The sequence below is a fragment of the Coregonus clupeaformis genome, chromosome 30, assembly GCF_020615455.1.
Source record: "Coregonus clupeaformis isolate EN_2021a chromosome 30, ASM2061545v1, whole genome shotgun sequence".
Classification (NCBI taxonomy): Eukaryota; Metazoa; Chordata; class Actinopteri; order Salmoniformes; family Salmonidae; genus Coregonus; species Coregonus clupeaformis.
In genome coordinates this window covers 36,381,295-36,403,278 of record NC_059221.1, presented here as the reverse complement: position 1 = coordinate 36,403,278, position 21,984 = coordinate 36,381,295, and the positions used below count along the sequence as shown (strand labels likewise).

The 21,984-nt window shown below is 42.8% G+C and overlaps 1 protein-coding gene across 1 annotated transcript in view; it reads right to left on the bottom strand.

Moving 5' to 3' along the window:
• Positions 1–1,687: 1,687 nt before the first annotated feature.
• The window catches only part of LOC121546524, a 32,674-nt gene continuing 12,377 nt past the window's right edge, over positions 1,688–21,984 (bottom strand). The window contains exon 8 of the mRNA XM_041857778.1: positions 1,688–2,432. Within this exon, the coding sequence (XP_041713712.1) occupies positions 1,833–2,432 (600 nt within the window). The 3' untranslated portion in view covers positions 1,688–1,832. The remainder of the gene's footprint in view (positions 2,433–21,984) is intronic.

Sequence of the window (21,984 nt, the reverse complement as noted above, 5' to 3'; positions counted from 1 at the left end):
AGTTTTCATGCACAACAATGTTTGAGTACAGTGTGTGTGTGTGCACGTGTATCTGTGATTGTGTGTTATCATGTTATTTTGGGGGGTTGTGTGTTGCTCTGTACACAAGCCATGCTTTATTAAGGGTACTATATTTGTACAAAAATAAATATATATGTAAAATGTCACACAAATGGTAAGGTAAGGTGAATAGTGGCACTGTCATTCAGTTCATAACATGATGCTCAGTCTGGTCTGGTTGGGCCTGTTTGAGTCTGGCTGAGAGGGTGCAATCCAAACTGGGTCAGCCAGACTGGCTCTGTGGTAAAGCTCAGAGATGTAGGGTACTTCTGGTTCTGTTGGGTCCAGTGGTGGAAATGAGGGGGAACCCCTTGTGTTGTCCTGTGTGGCTCAGTTGGTAGAGCATGGCGTTTGCAATGCCTAGGTTGTGAGTTTGATTCCCACGGGGGACCAGTATGAAAATATATGCACTCACTGCTGTAAGTTGCTCTGCTCTGTACAAGTGCATCTGCTAAATGACTTAAAAGTCAAATGTAACCCCTGAAACTTGGTTCCTATCGACGATTTAACTGGCCTAGAATCCCCTATCTGGGTTTCCCAAGTCAGTGAACCAAGTCCATTTCCACCACTGGTTAGGTCTGAGACACTGTTTAAACCTGGTGTTAGAATGCATCCACCACCAAATGTGGTCTTCTGTCACTGGATATGGCCATAATCCAATCACAGGAGACATTGTATTATACCATGATAGTGACATTTGCTGCTTGATTTCACCACTAGGTCTTGTTGCTATAGAGCAGGGTTTCCCAAAGTCAGTCCTGCCCCCCCCCCCCCCCCCCCCAGGTGTGAGTTTTGTTTTTTGCCGTAGCACTACACAGCTGATTCAAATAATCAAAGCTTGATGATGAGTTGGTTATTTGAATCAGTTGTGTACGCTAGGGCAAAAACCAAAACGTGCACCCAGGGGGGCCCCAGGAACGAGTTTGGGAAACCTTGCTATAGAGTACCACAGTATGAGTCATAATACCCATAAAACCTAGCGGTCAAACAGGGAAATGGTTCCAATCGTTTTTCCACCATTCATTTTTCCCATAGTGGATTTTAGAAACCCTTAAAACAAGGGCTGTGTTTCATGTAGGCTTACCCTGCCGTGACGTTTTGATAAGCGTGTAAATCTCTTTAGGACAAGGTGACTTTTACCAATATATTCATTTGTATTTACCCCCAAAAATGAAATGCTAATTAGCTGCTAATCTGGCTATCATTAAGAACTACAAAATGTACTATCTAATGTTAGCTAAATGTAGTAATTAATAAATTGGCTAAATTGCTTTAAATGGACAATTCTGTGAACTGTCTCGTGCAAGTTTTAAATTGACACAATACCTGTTAGCAAAGGTGTCAGCTAGAGATGATGTGCAGGAGCTTGCATGGATTTATAGTTTTGCAGGAGTTTGCATGGATTTGTAGTTTTGCATGATGTCTACTTTGACGCTAATTAGCATTTTCGAATCTGAGAGTAAATAGAGACAAATATATTGAGATTTACATTTACACGTCACACCAGGGTAAGCCTACACGAAACACAGACCTTATTTTAAGTGTTTCTAAAATCCCCTATGGGAAAAATTAATGGTGGAAAAACGATTGGAACCATTTCCCTGTTTGACTGCTAGGTTTTATGTGTATTACGACACCGCCACTGTGGGGCTTTATGTACATTGCTTCCAGTCACTTTCATAGGGTATATCAGGTGTAGACAGGGTCAGAAGAACCCAAACAGGTCCGAACCCAGCCCAGTGTGTGTCTGTGTGTGAGCCAGTATCTCTCAGCTACAGGCCAGTGACGTACATCTCCATCCCGTCGTTGAAGGTGAAGATGGTGGTGGTGCTGGCGCTGTTGGCCCCCTGTTTCACATCGCTGATGGTCTCATAGAAGTTCTCCCCCCCAGGCAAGGCCCTGGACGGAGGGGCCGGGGGGCATGCTGGAGGTCCCTGGGGGCACGGGGCCTCTGGAGACGACGCTCCCTGCTGAGGAGGCTTCTTCCTGGGCTTCAGTGTTGCGTTCGCCCCCAGCGCACCGTTATTGGTTCCTGCCCACTCACGTTTCCGGTGGGAGTCGATAGTGGCATACGCCGGGTCTGACTCGGCCACCACGCAGCCGGGCCAGGACCTGTCACCGACGGGCTCGTAGCAGGGCTCCTCGTGGGATCTGGCCTGGCCACCCTGGATCCCCCGACCGCCACCTCTCGCCCCTTCACCGGGACCACCCCACGCCCTGTTCCCTCCCTCATTCCCTCCTGCTCCTCCTCCCCTACCTCCTCCATTCTTCTCCCCAGAGCAGTGGTTGCGGGGGAGGGTATTGGCTCCACTGTTGTACGGGGAAGGTTTCTTCTTCTGTGGTTTACACACGGTGGAGTACGTGTCTGCGATCTGAAGATGAGACAGAGAGAGGGAGAAACACTTAGCTATCACAATGAGTACAACTGTTGAAATTGTGGTTACAAACATCTTACACAAGACTTGTTCAACGGGGAGAATGCTATAACACAGTTTATACAGTCTCACTTACAGCACATGGAAATAAAGGACAATATGATTGACCACAATGATTTACTAAAGAAGTTTAGTAATTTATTGCCCTAAATTGTATTTTTTATTATACATACAGTGCATTCGGAAAGTATTCAGACCGCTCTACATTTTGTTACGTTACAGCCTTATTCTAAAATTGATTAAATTGTTATTTTCCTCAATCTACACACAATACCCCATAATGACAAAGCAATTTTTTTGTATTAAAAAAATACATAAAACGTTAATATACATTTACATAAGTATTCAGATCCTTTACTCAGTACTTCGTTGAAGCACCTTTGGCAGCCTCGAGTCTCCTTGGGTATGACGCTACAAGCTTGGTACACCTGTTTTTGGGGAGTTTCTCCCATTCTTCTCTGCAGCTTCTCTCAAGCTCTGTCAGGTTGGATGGAGAGCGTCGCTGCACAGCTATTTTCAGGTGTATCCAGAGATGTTCGATCGGGTTCAAGTCCGGGCTCTGGCTGGGCCACTCAAAGACATTCAGAGACTTGTCCCAAAGCCACTCCTGCGTTGTCTTGGCTGTGTGCTTAGGGTCCTTGTCCTGTTGGAAGGTGAACTTTCACCCCAGTCTGAGGTCCTGAGCTCTCCGTAGAAGGTTTTCATCAAGGATCTCTCTGTACTTTGCTCCGTTCATCTTTCCCTCGTTCCTGACTAGTCTCCCAGTCCCTGCCTCTGCAAAACATCCCCACAGCATGATGCTGCCACCACCATGCTTCACTGTAGGGATGGTGCCAGGTTTCCTCCAGACGTGACGCTTGGCATTCAGGCCAAAGAGTTCAGTCTTGGTTTCATCAGACCAGAGAATCACATTTTTCATGGTCTGAGAGTCCTTTAGGTGCCTTTTGGCAAACTCCAGTGGCTTCCGTTTGCCACTCTACCATAAAGGCCTGATTGGTGGAGTGCTGCTGAGATGGTTGTCCTTCTGAAAGGTTCTCCCATCTCCACAGAGGAACTCTGGAGCTCTGTCAGAGTGACCATGGGGTTCTTGGTCACCTCCCAGACCAAGGCCCTTCTCCCCCGATTGCTCAGTTTGGCCGAGTGGCCAGCTCTAGGAAGAGTCTTGGTGGTTCCAAACTTCTTCCATTTAAGAATGATGGAGGCCACTGTGTTCTTGGGGACCTTCAATGCTACATAAATGTTTTGGTACCCTTCCCCAGATCTGTGCCTTGATACAATCCTGTCTCGGAGCTCTACGGACAATTCCTTTGACGTCATGGCTTGGTTTTAGCTCTGACATGCACTGTCAACTGTGAGACCTTATATAGACAGGTGTGTGCCTTTCCAAATTATGTCCAATCAATTGAATTTTACCACAGGTGGACTCCAATCAAGTTGTAGAAACATCTCAAGGATGATCAATGGAAACAGGATGCACCAGAGCTCAATTTCTAGTCTCATAGCAAAGGGTTTGAATACATATGTAAATAAGGTATTTCTGTTTTTGTTGTTTTTACACATTTGCAAACATTTCTAAAAACCTGTTTTTGCTTTGTCATTATGGGGTATTGTGTGTAGATTGATGAGGAAAGAAATGTACTTAATCCATTTTAGAATAAGGCTGTAATGTAACAAAAATGTGGAAAAAGTAAAGAGGTCTGAATACTTTCTGAATGCACTGTATGCTCAATTCAACACTTTTATTCTACAGGGTGGTATATGAAACGTACAGCCTGGTGCCTTTGATGATATGGTGAGGTTTTTATTGCCCTCATGACTGTATAACTGTGTGCAGACTGTCTGTCTGTGTGTCAGCCTGCACATAAAGTATGCAAGGCCTGTGTGTGTGTATGTTGACACTACTTGTACAGTGCAGTAACCTGACCCATTTTGCCCAGGCAGGATAAGCCAGAGTAAACTGTGTTATCAGCTTGCTGTGTGCTGTGGCTGGGTTGAGTGGTAGAGTTACCTAACCACAGGATAAACCAGTTACATTTCACCACAGTCAGCCTGGACAAGTAGTGGAGGAAATAGAATGGTGTGTGTCAGGGATCTGGATGCCAGCCAAAACACTAAAACATTATTCTCAATGAGTTACATTGGTTATTCATTACAGAATAATTGTGTAAATAATGCTTTCACATGGTACAGTGGCTTGCGAAAGTACTCACCCCCTTTGGCAAGTATTAACCCCCCTCCTTCAAGTTGGATGGGTTCCGCTGGTGTACAGCAATCTTTAAGTCATACCACAGATTCTCAATTGGATTGAGGTCTGGGCTTTGACTAGGCCATTCCAAGACATTTAAATGTTTCCCCTTAAACCACTCAAGTCTTGCTTTAGCAGTATGCTTAGGGTCATTGTCCTGCTGGAAGGTGAACATCCATCCCTGTCTCAAATCTCTGGAAGACTGAAACAGGTTTCCCTCAAGAATTTCACTGTATTTGGCGCCATCCATCATTCCTTCAATTATGACCAGTTTCCCAGTCCCTGCCGATGAAAAACATCCCCACAGCATGATGCTGCCACCACCATGCTTCACTGTGGGGATGGTGTTCTCAGGGTGATGAGAGGTGTTGGGTTTGCGCCAGACATAGCGTTTTCCTTGATAGCCAAAAAGCTCAATTTTAGTCTCATCTGACCAGATTACCTTCTTCCATATGTTTGGGGAGTCTCTCACGTGCATTTTGGCGAACACCAAACGTGTTTGCTTATTTTTTTCTTTAAGCAATGGCTTCTTTCTGGCCACTCTTCCGTAAAACCTAGCTCTGTGGAGTGTACGGCTTAAAGTGGTCCTATGGACAGATACTCCAATCTCCGCTGTGGTGCTTTGCAGCTCCTTCAGTGTTATCTTTGGTCTCTTTGTTGCCTCTCTGGTTAATGCCCTCCTTGCCTGGTCCGTGAGTTTTGGTGGGCAGCCCTCTCTTGGCAGGTTTGTTGTGGTGCCATATTCATAATAATGGGTTTAATGGTGCTCCGTGGGATGTTAAAAGTTTCAGATATTTTTTTATAACCCAACCCTAATCTGTACTTCTCCACAACTTTGTCCCTGACCTGTCTGGAGAGCTCCTTGGTCTTCATGGTGCCGTTTGCTTGGTGGTGCCCCTTGCTTAGTGGTGTTGCAGACTCTGGGGCCTTTCAGAACAGGTGTATATATACTGAGATCATGTGACACTTAGATTGCACACAGGTGGACTTTATTTAACTAATTATGTGACTTCTGAAGGTAGTTGGTAGCACCAGATCTTATTTAGGGGCTTCATAGCAAAGGGGGTGAATACATATGCACACACCACTTTTCAGTTATTAATTTTTTTGATTTTCTTTAAACAAGTTATTTTTTATAATTTCACTTAAACAATTTAGACTATTTTGTGTATGTCCATTACATGAAATCCAAATAAAATCCATTTAAATTACAGGTTGTAATGCAACAAAATAGGAAAAACGCCAAGGGGTGAATACTTTTGCAAGGCACTGTATGTATGAATGGACCATGTGCGTGTTAGTGTTTATCTGTGTGTGTTTGTGTGCACTGCTAGAGCTGTGTGAGTGTGTGTGTGAGTGTGTGAGTGAGTGAGTGAGTGAGTGAGTGAGTGAGTGAGTGAGTGAGTGAGTGAGTGAGTGAGTGAGTGAGTGTGTGAGTGAGTGTGTGTAACTGCTGGAGCTCTTAAGTCTTTAACGTTTACTACTCACAACCGAATGGCATGTGTAGAACCTTGCAGAGGCATTTCATTTAACTGACATTGTGACCTCCATGACATGTCTGTGTCATAGTTCTATTAGGAGAGAGGTGTCCCAAATGATTTTGGGACACGGTCATGGGTGTCTTCCATGTTCACACCCAGACTGGCACCTCTGCTCTACTGCTCCTGAGAAACGCTTGCTGAGCAAACAGCTCTCTCTCTCTCTTTACCTATCGTTGTCCATATCTCTCTCTTTCTCTATCTCTCTCAGACCCCAAGGGATTTTCATACAGTTTAAAAAAATTTTTACGGGCCTGTCTACAGAGTACAGTGCATTCGGGAAAGTATTCAGACCCCTTCACTTTTTACACATTTTGTTACGTTACAGCCTTATTCGAAAACGGATGATATTATATTTTCCCCTCATCAATCTACACACAATACCCCATAATGACAAAGCAAAAACAGGTTTTTATAAATTTTTGCAAATGTTTTAAAAATAAAGAACAGAAATACCTTATTTACATAAGTATTCAGACCCTTTGCTATGAGACTTTAAATTTAGATCAGACATTTGTATTTGTATTTATTATGGATCCCCATTCCTGGGCAGTTACAGTGGGGAGAACAAGTATTTGATACCCTGCCGATTTTGCAAGTTTTCCTACTTACAAAGCATGTAGAGGTCTGTAATTTTTATCATAGGTACACTTCAACTGTGAGAGGCGGAATCTAAAACAAAAATCCAGAAAATCACATTGTATGATTTTTAAGTAATTAATTTGCATTTTATTGCATGACATAAGTATTTGATCACCTACCAACCAGTAAGAATTCCGGCTCTCACAGACCTGTTAGTTTTTCTTTAAGAAGCCCTCCTGTTCTCCACTCATTACCTGTATTAACTGCACCTGTTTGAACTCGTTACCTGTATAAAAGACACCTGTCCACACACTCAATCAAACAGACTCCAACCTCTCCACAATGGCCAAGACCAGAGAGCTGTGTAAGGACATCAGGGATAAAATTGTAGACCTGCACAAGGCTGGGATGGGCTACAGGACAATAGGCAAGCAGCTTGGTGAGAAGGCAACAACTGTTGGCGCAATTATTAGAAAATGGAAGAAGTTCAAGATGACGGTCAATCACCCTCGGTCTGGGGCTCCATGCAAGATCTCACCTCGTTGGGGCATCAATGATCATGAGGAAGGTGAGGGATCAGCCAGAACTACACGGCAGGACCTGGTCAATGACCTGAAGAGAGCTGGGACCACAGTCTCAAAGAAAACCATTAGTAACACACTACGCCGTCAAGGATTAAAATCCTGCAGCGCATGCAAGGTCCCCCTGCTCAAGCCAGTGCATGTCCAGGCCCATCTGAAGTTTGCCAATGACCATCTGGATGATCCAGAGGAGGAATGGGAGAAGGTAATGTGGTGTGATGAGACAAAAATAGAGCTTTTTGGTCTAAACGCCACTCGCCGTGTTTGGAGGAAGAAGAAGGATGAGTACAACCCCAAGAACACCATCCCAACCGTGAAGCATGGAGGTGGAAACATCATTCTTTGGGGATGGTTTTCTGCAAAGGGGACAGGACGACTGCACCGTATTGAGGGGAGGATGGATGGGGCCATGTATCGCGAGATCTTGGCCAACAACCTCCTTCCCTCAGTAAGAGTATTGAAGATGGGTCGTGGCTGGGTCTTCCAGCATGACAACGACCCGAAACACACAGCCAGGGCAACTAAGGAGTGGCTCCGTAAGAAGCATCTCAAGGTCCTGGAGTGGCCTAGCCAGTCTCCAGACCTGAACCCAATAGAAAATCTTTGGAGGGAGATGAAAGTCCGTATTGCCCAGCGACAGCCCCGAAACCTGAAGGATCTGGAGAAGGTCTGTATGGAGGAGTGGGCCAAAATCCCTGTGCAAACCTGGTCAAGACCTACAGGAAACGTATGATCTCTGTAATTGCAAACAAAGGTTTTTGTACCAAATATTAAGTTCTGCTTTTCTGATGTATCAAATACTTATGTCATGCAATAAAATGCAAATTAATTACTTAAAAATCATACAATGTGATTTTCTGGATTTTTGTTTTAGATTCCGTCTCTCACAGTTGAAGTGTACCTATGATAAAAATTACAGACCTCTACATGCTTTGTAAGTAGGAAAACCTGCAAAATCGGCAGTGTATCAAATACTTGTTCTCCCCACTGTATATATTTAAAAAACATTACAATACATTCAAAACAGATTTCACAACATATTAAGTGTGTTCCCTCAGGCCCCTACTCTACTACCACATATCTATAACACAAAATCCATGTGTACGTGTGTGTATAGTGCGTATGCTATCGTGTGTTTGTATGCATGTGTCTATGTTTGTGTTGCTTCACAGTCCCCACTGTTCCATAAGGTGTATTTCTATCTGTTTTTTAAATCACATTTTACTGCTTGCATGAGTTACTTGATGTGGAATAGAGTTCCATGTAGTCATGGCTCTATGTAGTACTGTGCGCCTCCCATAGTCTGTTCTGGACTTGGGGACTGTGAAGAGACCTCTGGTGGCATGTCTTGTGGGGTATGCATTCAACATGTCAATACCTCTCACAAATACAAGTAGTGATGAAGTCAATCTCTCTTCCACTTTGAGCCAGGAGAGATTGACATGCATATTATTAATGTTAGCTCTCTGTGTACATGAAAGGGCCAGCCGTGCTGCCCTGTTCTGAGCCAATTGCAATTTTCCTAAGTCCCTCTTTGTGGCACTTGACCACACGACTGAACAGTAGTCTAGGTGCGACAAAACTAGGGCCTGTAGGATCTGCCTTGTTGATAGTGCTGTTAAGAATGCAGAGCAGCGCTTTATTAGACAGACTTCTCCCCATCCTAGCTACTGTTGTATCAATATATTTTGACCATGACAGTTTACAATCCAGGGTTACTCCAAGCAGTTTACATGTACATTTACATTTAAGTCATTTAGCAGATGCTCTTATCCAGAGCGACTTACACATTGGTAGTTTAGTCTCCTCAACTTGCTCAATTTCCACATGATTCATTACAATATTTAGTTGAGGTTTAGGGTTTAGTGAATGATTTGTCCTAAATACAATGCTTTTAGTTTTTGAAATATTTAGGACTAACTTATTCCTTGACACCCATTCTGAAACTAACTGCAGCTCTTTGTTAAATGTTGCTGTCATTTCAGTCGCTGTGGTAGCTGACGTGTATAGTGTAGAGTCATCCGCATACATAGATATATATTTAGGACTAACCCATTCTGAAACTAACTGCAGCTCTTTGTTAAGTGTTGCAGTCATTTCAGTCGCTGTAGTAACTGACGTGTATAGTGTTACTCAAAGCCAGTGGCATGCCGTTAGTAAAGATTGAAAAAGGTAAGGGGCCTAGACAGCTGCCGTGAGGAATTCCTGATTCTACCTGGATTTTGTTGGAGAGGCTTCCATTAAAGAACACCCTCTGTGTTCTGTTAGACAGGTAACTCTTTATCCACAATATAGCAGGGGTGTAAAGCCATGACACGTACTTTTATCCAGCAGCATACTCTGATTGATAATGTAAAAAGCTGCACTGAAGTCTAACAAAACAGCCCCCACAATATTTTATCATCAATTTCTCTCAGCCAATCATCAGTCATTTGTGTAAGTGCTTGTTGAATGTCCTTCCCTATAAGTGAGCTGAAAGTCTGTTGTCAATTTGTTTACTGTAAAATAGCATTGTATCTGGTCAAACAACATTTTCCCAAAAAGTTTACTAAGGGTTGGTAACAGGCTGATTGGTCGGCTATTTGAGCCAGTAAAGGGCGCTTTACTATTCTTAGGTAGGGGAATAACTTTTGCTTCCCTCCAGGCCTGAGGGCACACACTTTCTAGGAGGCTTAAATTGAAGATATGGCAAATAGGAGTGGCAATATTGTCCGCTATTATCCTCAGTAATTTTCCTTCCAAGTTGTCAGACCCCGGTGGCTTGTCATTGTTGATAGACAACAATAATTTTTTTCACCTCTTCCACACTTACTTTACAGAATTCAAAATTACAATGCTTGTCTTTCATAATTTGGTCAGATATACTTGGATGTGTAGTGTCAGTGTTTGTTGCTAGCATGTCGTGCCTAAGTTTGCTAATCTTGCCAATTAAAAAATAATTAAAGTAGTTGCCAATATCAGTGGGAATGTGATGAATGAGCCATCTGATTCAATGAATGATGGAGCGGAGTTAGCCTTTTTGCCCAAAGTTTCATTTAAGGTGCTCCAAAGCTTTTTACTGTCATTCTTTATGTCATTTTCATAGTGTAGTTTCTTAATCTTTTTATTCAGTTTAGTCACATGATTTCTCAATTTGCAGTACGTTTGCCAATCGGTTGTACAGCCAGACTTATTTGCCATCTCTTTTGCCTCATCCCTTTCAACCATACCATTTTTCAATTCCTCATCAATCCACAGGGATTTAACAGTTTTTACAATCATTTTCTTAATGGGTGCATGCTTATTAGTAACTGGGATAAGCAATTTCATAAATGTGTCAAGTGTAGCGTCTGGTTGCTCGTCATTACACACCACAGACCAACATATATTCTTTACATCAAAAACATAGGAATCCCTACAAAACGTATTGTATGACCTCTTATACACTATATTAGGTCCACAGCCTTTGGAACTTTGGTTTTCCTAGATATGGCTACTATACCGTAGTCACCACATCCGATTTTGATACTGCTTTCAAACAAATTTCTGCAGCATTAGTAATGATATGATCAATACATGTTGATGATTTCATTCCTGTGCTGTTTGTAACTACCCAGGTAGGTTGATTGATAACCTGAACCAGGTTGCAGGCACTAGTTACAGTTTGAAGCTTTCTCTTGAGTGGGCAGCCTGATGAGAGCCAGTCAATATTTAAATCACCCAGAAAATATACCTCTCTATTGATATCACATACATTATCAAGCATTTCACACGTTATCCAGATACTGACTGTTAGCACTTTGTGGTCTATAGCAGATGAAGGTGAGGCAGATGAAGCTGTAGCCATATTACTTCAACAGTATTTAACATGAGATCCTCTCTAAGTTTTACAGGAATGTGGTTTTGAATATAAGTTGCCACACCTCCACCTTTGGCATTTCTGTCTTTCTGTAGATCTTATAACCATGTATTGCTACCACTGTATCATCAAAGGTATTATCTAAGTGAGTTTCAGAGATTGTCAGAATATGAATGTCATCTGTTACTAGCAAACTATTAATTTCATGAACCTTGTTTCTTAAGCTACATATGTTAACGTGGGCTATTTTTAACACTTTCCTGGGAAGCTTGGCAGAGGTAGACATGCTCAAGTTATTTTTATTAGTGCAGGGTGAGCTGCACACAGTGGACTTCCTGCTAGGGCACACCACCTCAGTGCTAACAGTATTACTCTGGTTCATAGGCATATGATTACTGCATACAATAGCTATAGGATCAGCAGAGGCAATCAGGGCAGTAAGAGGGACATAAATTAGGTTACTTACATTGTGTCTTCTAACGCACCTAGGATAATGTACATTTGCTGAAGCATTATGACAACTCAGCGACACAATGGTAGGGTGCACCCTGTTTCCATTGATCATCCTTGAGATGTTTCTACAACTTGATTGGAGTCCACCTGTGGTAAATTCAATTGACTGGACATTATTTGGAAAGGCACACACCTGTCTATATAAGGTCCCACAGTGGACAGTGCATGTCAGAGCAAAAACCAAGTCATGAGGTCGAAGGAATTGTCCGTAGAGCACCGAGACAGGATTGTGTTGTATTTTGTACATAATGTTTCTGGCACCGTCTCTTATGACCAAAAATAGCTAAGATTTTTTCTTCAACGAGTCGGACGCGAAGGATATTCTACAGACACCCGACAAGGCCCAAATCCCTGTCATTTGCATGAGAAAGAGATGGAGATATCATATTACCTCAATTACCTCGACTAACCGGTGCCCCCGCACATTGACTCTGTACTGGTACCCCTGTATATAGCCTCCCTACTGTTATTTTATTTTACTGCTGCTTTTGAATTATTTGCTATTTTTTATTTAACTTTTTTTTTAAATGTTCTTATAAACTGCATTGTTGATTATGGGCATGTAAGTAAGCATTTCACTGTAAGGTCTACCCCTGTTGTATTCGGCGCATGTGGCAAAAACTATTTGATTTGATTTGAGATCTGGGGAAGGGTATCACAAACTTTCTGCAGCATTGAAGGTCCCGAAGAACACAGTGGCCTCCATCATTCTTAAATACACCACAAGATGGCGCCAACAGACGGCAGCTCTGCTTCTAGCTCCTAAGCAACTTTGCAGTATTTAGTGTTTTTGTGTGTTATTTCTTACATTACTAGCCCAGAACGTTTTTTTGTGTTATTACATACAGCCGGAAATAACGTTTGGATATCATAGAGGCAGTAACTCACCAGCATTACGACCAGGAATATGACTTTCCCGAATTGAATCCTTTGTTCGTACCCCCCAGGGCAATTTAACTTATCCCAGAGGCTGCTCCAAGTCGCCGCCGGTGGAGAAGAGGTATTCGGAGTGGACTTCTAGTCCGACTCAGGAGGTGGGCACACCATCCACCACTTCCGAGTATATTGCTAATGTTCAGTCTCTGGACAATAAAGTAGACGAGCTCAGAGCGAGGATCTCCTTCCAGAGAGACATCAGGGACTGTAACATACTCTGTTTTACGGAATCATGGCTCTCTCTGGAAATACTGTCCCTGTTCATACAGCAAGCTGGGTTCTCAGTTCATCGCGCAGACAGGAATAAAGAACTCTCCGGGAAGAAGAAAGGCGTAGGTGTATGCTTCATGATTAACTACTCATGGTGTGATTGTGATAATATACAGAAACTCAAGTCCTTTTGTTCACCCGACCTAGAATGCCTCACAATCAGATGCCGACCGTATTACCTCCCAAGATAATTCTCTTCGGTTATAGTCACAGCCGTGTATATTTCCCCTCAAGCCGATACCACGACAGTCCTCAAGGAACTACACTGCATTTTATGCAAACTGGAAACCACATATCCAGAGGTTGCATTTATTGAAGCTGGAGATTTTAACAAAGAAAATTTGAGGAAAACGCTACTGAAGTTCTATCAACACATTGACTGTAGTACTCGCTTAGGGAAAACACTAGATCACTGCTACTCGCCTTTTCGAGATGCCTGCTAGGCCCTATCCGCAAATCAGATCCCGACTCCATTTTGCTCCTCCCTTCCTATAGGCAGAAACTCAAACAGGAAGTACCCATGCTAAGGTCTATTCAACGCTGGTCTGACCAATCGGAATCCATGCTTCAAGATTGTTTGATCACGCGGACTGGGATATGTTCCGGGTAGCCTCTGCGAATAACATTGACGCTTACACAGACACAGTGACTGAGTCCATCAGGAAGTGTATAGGGGATGTTGTTCCCACGGTGACTATTAAAACCTACCCAAACCAGAAACCGTGGATAGATGGCAGAAACCGCGCAAAACTGAAAGCGCGAACCACCACATTTAACCATGGCAAGGTGATTGGGAATGCAGTCGAATACAAACAGTGTAGTTATTCCCTCCGTAAGACAATCAAACAGGCAAAACATCAGTACAGAGACAAAGTGGAGTCGCAATTCAACGGCTCAGACACAAGACATATGTGGCAGGATCTACAGACAATCACGGATTACAAAGGGAAAACCAGCCACGTCGCGGACACCGACGTCTTGCTCCTAGACAAGCTAAACACCTTCTTCGCCCGCTTTGAGGATAACAGTGCCACCGATGCGGCCCGCTCCCAAGGACTGTGGGCTCTCGTTCTCCGTGGCCGACGTGAGTAAGACATTTAAGCGTGTTAACCCTCGCAAGGCTGCCGGCCCAGACGGCATCCCTAGCCACATCCTCAGAGCATGCGCAGACCAGCTGGCTGGAGTGTTTACGGACACTTGCTTCAAGATGTCCACCATTGTTACTGTACCCAAGAAAGCAAAGGTAACTGAACTAAATGACTATCGCCCCGTAGCACTCACTTCTATCATCATGAAGTGCTTTGTGAGGCTAGTTAAGTATCATATCACCTCTACCTTACCTGACACACTAGATCCACTACAATTTTCTTACCGCCCCAATAGATCCACAGACGATGCAATCGCCACCGCACTGCACAATGCCCTATCCCATCTGGACAAGAGGAATACCTACGTCAGAATGCTGTTCATTGACTATAGCTCAGCCTTCAACACCATAGTACCCTCCATGCTCATCATTAAGCTTGGGGCCCTTGGTCTGAACCCCGCCCTGTGCAACTGGGTCCTGGACTTCCTGACGGGCCGCCCCCAGGTGGTGAAGTTAGGAAACAACACCTCCACTTCGCTGATCCTCAACACAGGGGCCCCACAAGGATGCGTGCTCAGCCCCCTCCTGTACTCGTTGTTCGCCCATGACTGTGTGGCCACGCACACCTCCAACTCAATCATCAAGTTTGCAGACGACACAACAGTAGTAGGCCTGATTACCAATAATGACGAGACAGCCTACATGGAGGAGGTGAGGGCTCTGGCAGAGTGGGGCCAGGAAAACAACCTCTCTCTCAACGTCAACAAAATGAAGGAGCTGATCATGGACATCAGGAAACATCGACGGGACCACAGTGGACAAGGTGGAAAGCTTCAAGTTCATCACACATCACTGACAATCTGAAATGGTCCACCCACACAGACAGTGTGGTGAAGAAGGCGCAACAGTGCCTCTTCAACCTCAGGAGGCTGAAGAAATTTGGCTTCGCCCCTAAGACCCTCAGAAACCTCTACAGATGCACAATTGAGAGCATCCTGTCGGGCTGTATCACCGCCTGGTATGGCAACTGCACTAACCGCAACCACAGGGCTCTCCAGAGGGTGGTACGATCTGCCCAACGCATCACCAGGGGCACACTGCCTGCCCTCCAGGACACCTACAGCACCCGATGTCACAGGAAGGCCAAAAAGATCATCAAGGACATCAACCACCCGAGCCACGGCCTGTTCACCCCACTTTCATCCAGAAGGCGAGGTCAGTAGAGGTGCATCAAAGCTGGGACCGAGAAACTGAAAAACAGCTTCTATCTCAAGGCCATCAGACTAGCCAACTACCACCCAGCTACTCAACCCTGCACCTTAGAGGCTGCTGCCCTATATACATATATACACACTTTAATAATGGAACACTAGTCACTTTAATAATGCTTACATACTGCTTTACTCATCTCATATGTATATACTGCATTCTATTCAACTGTATTTTGTCAATGCCACTCCGACATTGTTCATCCTAATATTTATATACAGTTGAAGTCGGAAGTTTACATACACTTAGGTTGGAGTAATTAAAACTCGTTTTTCAACCACTCCACAAATTTCTCGTTAACAAACTATAGTTTTGGCAAGTCGGTTAGGACATCTACTTTGTGCATGACACAAGTAATTTTTCCAACAATTGTTTACAGACAGATTATTTCACTTATAATTCACTGTATCACAATTCCAGTGGGTCAGAAGTTTACATACACTAAGTTGACTGTGCCTTTAAACAGCTTGGAAAATTCCAGAAAATGATGTCATGGCTTTAGAAGCTTCTGATAGGCTAATTGACATCATTTGAGTCAATTGAAGGTGTACCTGTGGATGTATTTCAAGGCCTACCTTCAAACTTTGCTTGACATCATGGGAAAATCAAAATCTCCAAATGCCTGAAGGTACCACATTCATCTGTACAAACAATAGTATGCAAGTATAAACACCATGGGACCATGCAGCCGTCATACCGCTCAGGAAGGAGATGCGTTCTGTCTCCTAGAGATGAACGTACTTTGGTGCGAAAAGTGCAAATCAATCCCAGAACAACAGCAAAGGAACTTGTGAAGATGCTGGAGGAAACTGGTAAAAAAGTGTCTATATCCACAGTAAAACAAGTCCTATATCGACATAACCTGAAAGGCCGCTCAGCAAGGAAGACGCCACTGCTCCAAAACCGCCATAAAAAAGCCAGACTATGGTTTGCAACTGCACATGGGGACGAAGATCGTACTTTTTGGAGAAATGTCCTCTGGTCTGATGAAACAAAAATAGAACTGTTTGGCCATAATGACCATCGTTATGTTTGGAGGAAAAAGGGGGTGGCTTGCAAGCTGAAGAACACCATCCCAACCGTGAAGCACGGGTGGCAGCATCATGCTGTGGGGGTGCTTTGCTGCAGGAGGGACTGGTGCACTTCACAAAATAGATGGCATCATGAGGAAGGAAAATGATGTGGATATATTGAAGCAACATCTCAAGACATCAGTCAGGAAGTTAAAGCTTGGTCGCAAATGGGTCTTCCAAATGGACAATGACCCCAAGCATACTTCCAAAGTTGTGGCAAAATGGCTTAAGGACAACAAAGTCAAGGTACTGAAGTGGCCATCACAAAGCCCTGACCTCAATCCTATAGAAAATGTGTGGGCAGAACTGAAAAAGCGTGTGCGAGCAAGGAGGCCTACAAATCTGACTCAGTTACACCATCTCTGTCAGGAGGAATGGGCCAAAATTCACCTAACTTATTGTGGGAAGCTTGTGGAAGGCTACCCGAAACATTTGACCCAAGTTAAACAATTTAAAGGCAATGCTACCAAATACTAATTGAGTGTATGTAAACTTCTGACCCACTGGGCATGTGATGAAAGAAATAAAAGCTGAAATAAATAATTCTCTCTATTATTATTCTGACATTTCACATTCGTAAAATAAAGTGGTGATCCTAACTGACCTAAGACAGGGAATTTTTACTAGGATTAAATGTCAGAAATTGTGAAAAACTGAGTTTAAATGTATTTGGATAAGGTGTATTTGAACTTCCGACTTCAACTGTATCCTGCCCCCACAAATCTGTGGTGATCTCTTTTGATAAACAAAGACCCTACCATGCGCTGTGTGTGGGCTCTATGCAGTCATTCTGTGTGTGTGTATGTTTGTGTGGGTGTGCCTGTGTGTGTATTTGTGTGTGTGTGTGTGTATGTGTGTGTGTGTGTGTGTGTGCGTGCATGCATGTGTGTGTGAATGTGTGCATGCGCCTGTGTGTGCGCTATGCAGCAGTTTTCAGCAGAGGAAGGAAGTCACAAGATGATGGGGGTTTCAGAACTTTAGTTGTTGAGGAAGCCTGTACGGTATTTAATTTTTTTTCTTTTTTTATCCTCCTCGTCTCCTCTAAGATACTGTTCGTATTTGTGCTCTGTGTGTGACAGAATTATTAACTTGGCACCAAAACTCATTTTGAGATATCTTAATAAATATCGTATTTCTGTTATTTTGTGGATATCAGAAAATAAGTAGTGAGTTTCAGAATGTTTTGTGTGCATTATGTATGTTAGTGGGTAAGTCCCGGTTTGGGAGATCTGATTGGTTGAGAGCAGGCCAGTGCCTACCAAAGGCAAGTAGAGGAGTGGAGGAGCGAGAGAGGGATGGAGGAGGAGGAGAAGGAGGAGTGGAGGGTAGTGGTGGAGATTCAACTGACACACTCCAGGGTATACTAGGGCGTGTCTGAACGACAGAGAGAAGTCCGAAAAAGAGAACAAGACTATTATAAAGAGAAAGAGGGATTAATAACTATGTATTTTGTTTCATAGATGATTTTATAGCTAATATATTAAAATCTACATAAGAAAAAAATTACAATGAAAGAGGGATTAAGGGGGAAGAGGAGAGAAAGGGAAAGACTGAGACAAACAGTACGAGACAGAGCGTGAAATACTTAGTGATTGAGGGAGAAAGCGGGAGAGAAAGAGAGAGAAAAAGAGAGAGAGCCTGCATATTGCATTGTGCAGTAGTCTGATCCCTCTACATTCTACATGAGGAGTTTAACTCATGAGGGCAAACAGCAGAGACTTAACCCCTTAAACTCTGCTCACAGCCACACAGCAAAAGGAGCCAGTGGCTCAAACCTGTCTTATACCCTGAGACTAAGAGTTAACCAGCTCATCAGCTGCTTCTTCCTGACTCTGGAGCTAAACTACAGCTTGGTCATAAGCAGCTTGCTCCTGCTGCACTTTTCTCATAACATCCTGTACTCTATGTATGGACAGAGGATGACTCAGTGTCTTCCTGTTACATTCAGTTTAACAGAGGCAAGCGGATATAAAATGTCAATAAAGTCTATATATGTGGAAACCTAAAGGAAGGAAATGAAAACGATCTGGAAATAAATGGAAAAACACCCAATACGGAGTCCCCTGGGGGACATTTGTAGATGACCTATGCTACCCATTCAGAAAAAGGGTTTAAGTCAAGTGAGAACATGTCTATTTAGGTGAACATCAGAAGAACGTGGCCCTCCGAGTTTAATCCTGCACCCCACCCTGAAGCTAAAACAGTAAACACAAACTAACAATCCCCAGACCACTGGTCACTCCCTTAAGGCACGGACACACCGGCAGCGTTTGCTGGCCGAGATTACATATGACCTCTGAACAGAGTGCCAGCCGCAATTTGCAAACCTTGTGCAAACCGATTCTAAATGTAGTGGGTGATCCCTAAAACACACCACGGCGAACGAACGGCAGACAAACGGCAGACGAACGGCAGACGAACGGCAGACGAACGGCAAATCAACATTCGATGCGGTGTGTGTGGAGAGAGAGAGACACATTCACAGCCCAGTAAGCTGTACAACATCAGAAATTCATACAGATGGGCCCAAAACAGCACTGAAGAATACCAGAAAGCAACCAGAAAACCTAAAACTATATTAGATATATTTATATAGATAACTTTCTGGATACCACATACACTTACAGTAAAGAAGGCATCAATCTAGCAGTAAAAAACATCAACAATATATTCAGGCAAACAGCAAAGGAAGCACAACTGAAATTGATTTATAAAAAAATAAAATAAAAATAAAATACAGATGACAACTGGTTTTATACAGATTGTAAAAATATCAGGTAAAAACTCAGAACACTATCAAACCGAAAGCACAAAGACCCAAATAATGGTGAATTACACCTTCATTACTGTGATACTTTAAAACTCTATAAACATACACTCAGAACCAAAAAAGCCCAGTATAACAGCAAGCAACTGATACTAATTGAGGAGTTCATAAACACAAACAACTTCTGGCAAAATTGGGGGAAAATAATAATAATAATTTGGTGATATATGGACAACCCATTTTAAAACAAAATGTATGCAAATGCAGAACAATGCCACATTCATGAGAAGTTGAATGGATTGGAAAAAGCTATAAAGGAAAATCTAAATCCGTTGGACTTCCCAATTATTGGAATTACCAAACTTCTATAACAAAAAAGCATGAGGATCTGATGGTATCCTAAATGAGATGCTCAAATTCACTAGTGAAACCTTTAAATTGGCTATATTAAAATGGTTTAATTTGATACTGAGTGTAGGTTATTTCCCTGACATCTGGAACAAAGGACTCATAACCCAGATCTTTAAGAACGGAAACAAATGTTATCCTAACAATTCCAGAGGCATTTGTGTGAACGGTAACCTGGGGAAGGTTTTCTGTAGTATTATAAATGTAAGAGTTCTAAACTTCCATAAGAGAGAGAGAGAGAGAGAGAGAGAGAGAGAGAGAGAAGAGAGAGAGAAAGAGAGAGAAAGAGAGAGAGAGAACCAAATCATGAGAAAATAAAAAGAGAATTACTTGACACATTGGAAAGAATTAACAAAAAAACAGAGCAAACTAGAATGCTATTTGGCCCTAAATAGAGAGTACACAGTGGCAGAATAGCTGACCACTGTGACTGACCCAAAATTAAGGAAAGCTTTGACTATGTACAGACTCAGTGAGCATAGCCTTGCTATTGAGAGAGGCCACCACAGGCAGACATGGCTCTCAAGAGAAGACAGGCTATGTGCACACTCCCCGTGTAGCTCAGTTGGTAGAGCATGGCGCTTGCAACGCCAGGGTTGTGGGTTCGATTCCCATGGGGGGCCAGTATGAAAATGTATGCACTCACTAACTGTAAGTCGCTCTGGATAAGAGCGTCTGCTAAATGACTAAAATGTAAAATGAGGTGGAAACTGAGCTGCACTTCCTAACGACCTGCCAAATGTATGACTATATCAGAGACACATATTTCCCTCAGATTACACAGAGCCACAAAGAATTCGAAAACAAATCCAATTTTGATAAACTTCCATATCTATTCGGTGAAATACCACAGTGTGCCATCACAGCAGCAAGATTTGTGACCGGTTGCCACAAGAAAAGGGCAACTAGTGAAGAACAAACACCATTGTAAATACAACCCATATTTATTTTTATTTATTTTCCCTTTTGTACTTTAACTATTTGCACATCGTTACAACACTGTATATGGCCATAATATGACATTTGAAATGTCTCTATTCCTTTGAAACTTTTGTGAGTGTAATGTTTACTGCTCATTTTTGATTGTTTATTTCACTTTTGTTTGATCTATTTCACTTGCTTTGGCAATGTAAACATACGTTTCCCATGTCAATTCAAAGCCCTTTGAATTGAAATTGAATTGAATTGAATTGAGAGAGAGAGAGAGAGAGAGAGAGATGGGGAGGGAGGGGTTGCTTTACCCTCCTGACTCCTGACTGTCTCATTCCAAGAGACCCTCTAAAGTATCCCATAATTCCTCATGTCAATCATTCCAATCACTTCTGGTCTGGAACCGAGCCAAAAGTACTGCACTACATGAGGAATGGGGTGTCACTTGGTCCTATAGTTTGACTGATGTGTTAGAGCTAAGGGTCAGGGTGTAGAGGTTATGGGTTATGGGTCGACCCCCACATTGGGGTTCCACATGGCTGTAACCCGACCCTGCAGTTTAACCAGAGACCAGGCCCCTGACCCAGTTTGACTCAGGAAGACATGGATGTTAAAGGTTGTCTGTGTTATGACGGCACAGCCAATCAAAGAGGAGAGCTCTCTTAGTAAACATGACCCCCTCTGCCACAATTCACACATAAAGCTAACCAGACCTGGTTTCAAATACATGTGTATTTGAGTATTTGTTATTTAAATACTTTTTGTCTGTGTATTTGAGTACTTTAAAATACATATTCCAAAACAAGTACTTTTCTTTGAGTATTTTAATGGATATTAAAAATTTAAAAAATTCAAATACTTATTTCAAATGCTATTTTCAAATACCTGGCCAGCTTCAATTAATTCTAAATGCAGCAGCACATGTGCTAACCAAGACTAGGGGGAGAGCACACATAACACCTATTTTAAAGTCCCTGCATTGGTTGCCTGTTAGTTTTAGAGTTGATTTTAAAATTGCTTTATTGATTTTTTAAGCACTACGTGGCCTTACACCCGAATACATGTCTGACATGCTTTTAAGATATGTGCCCGGTCGGTCTCTCAGATATTGTGTGTGTGTGTCCCTCTGGTCTTTTAGTGGTTCCAAAGGCCAAAACGTTTGGTCAGTCACTATCGTCTTGGCCTTTGGAACAGCCTGCCAGAGAATCTGAGGGCCTCAGAAACTGTAGGCATTTTTAAGAAAGACCTTAAGACAGATCTTAAGGTGCTTTTACACTGAACAAAAATATAAACTCAATATGTAATGTGTTGGCCCCATGTTTCATGAGCTGAAATAAAAGATCACAGAAATGTTCCATATGCACAAAAATATTATTTCTCTCATATTTTGTGCACACATTTGTTTACATCCCTGTTAGTGAGCATTTCTCCTTTGCCAAGATAATCTATCCA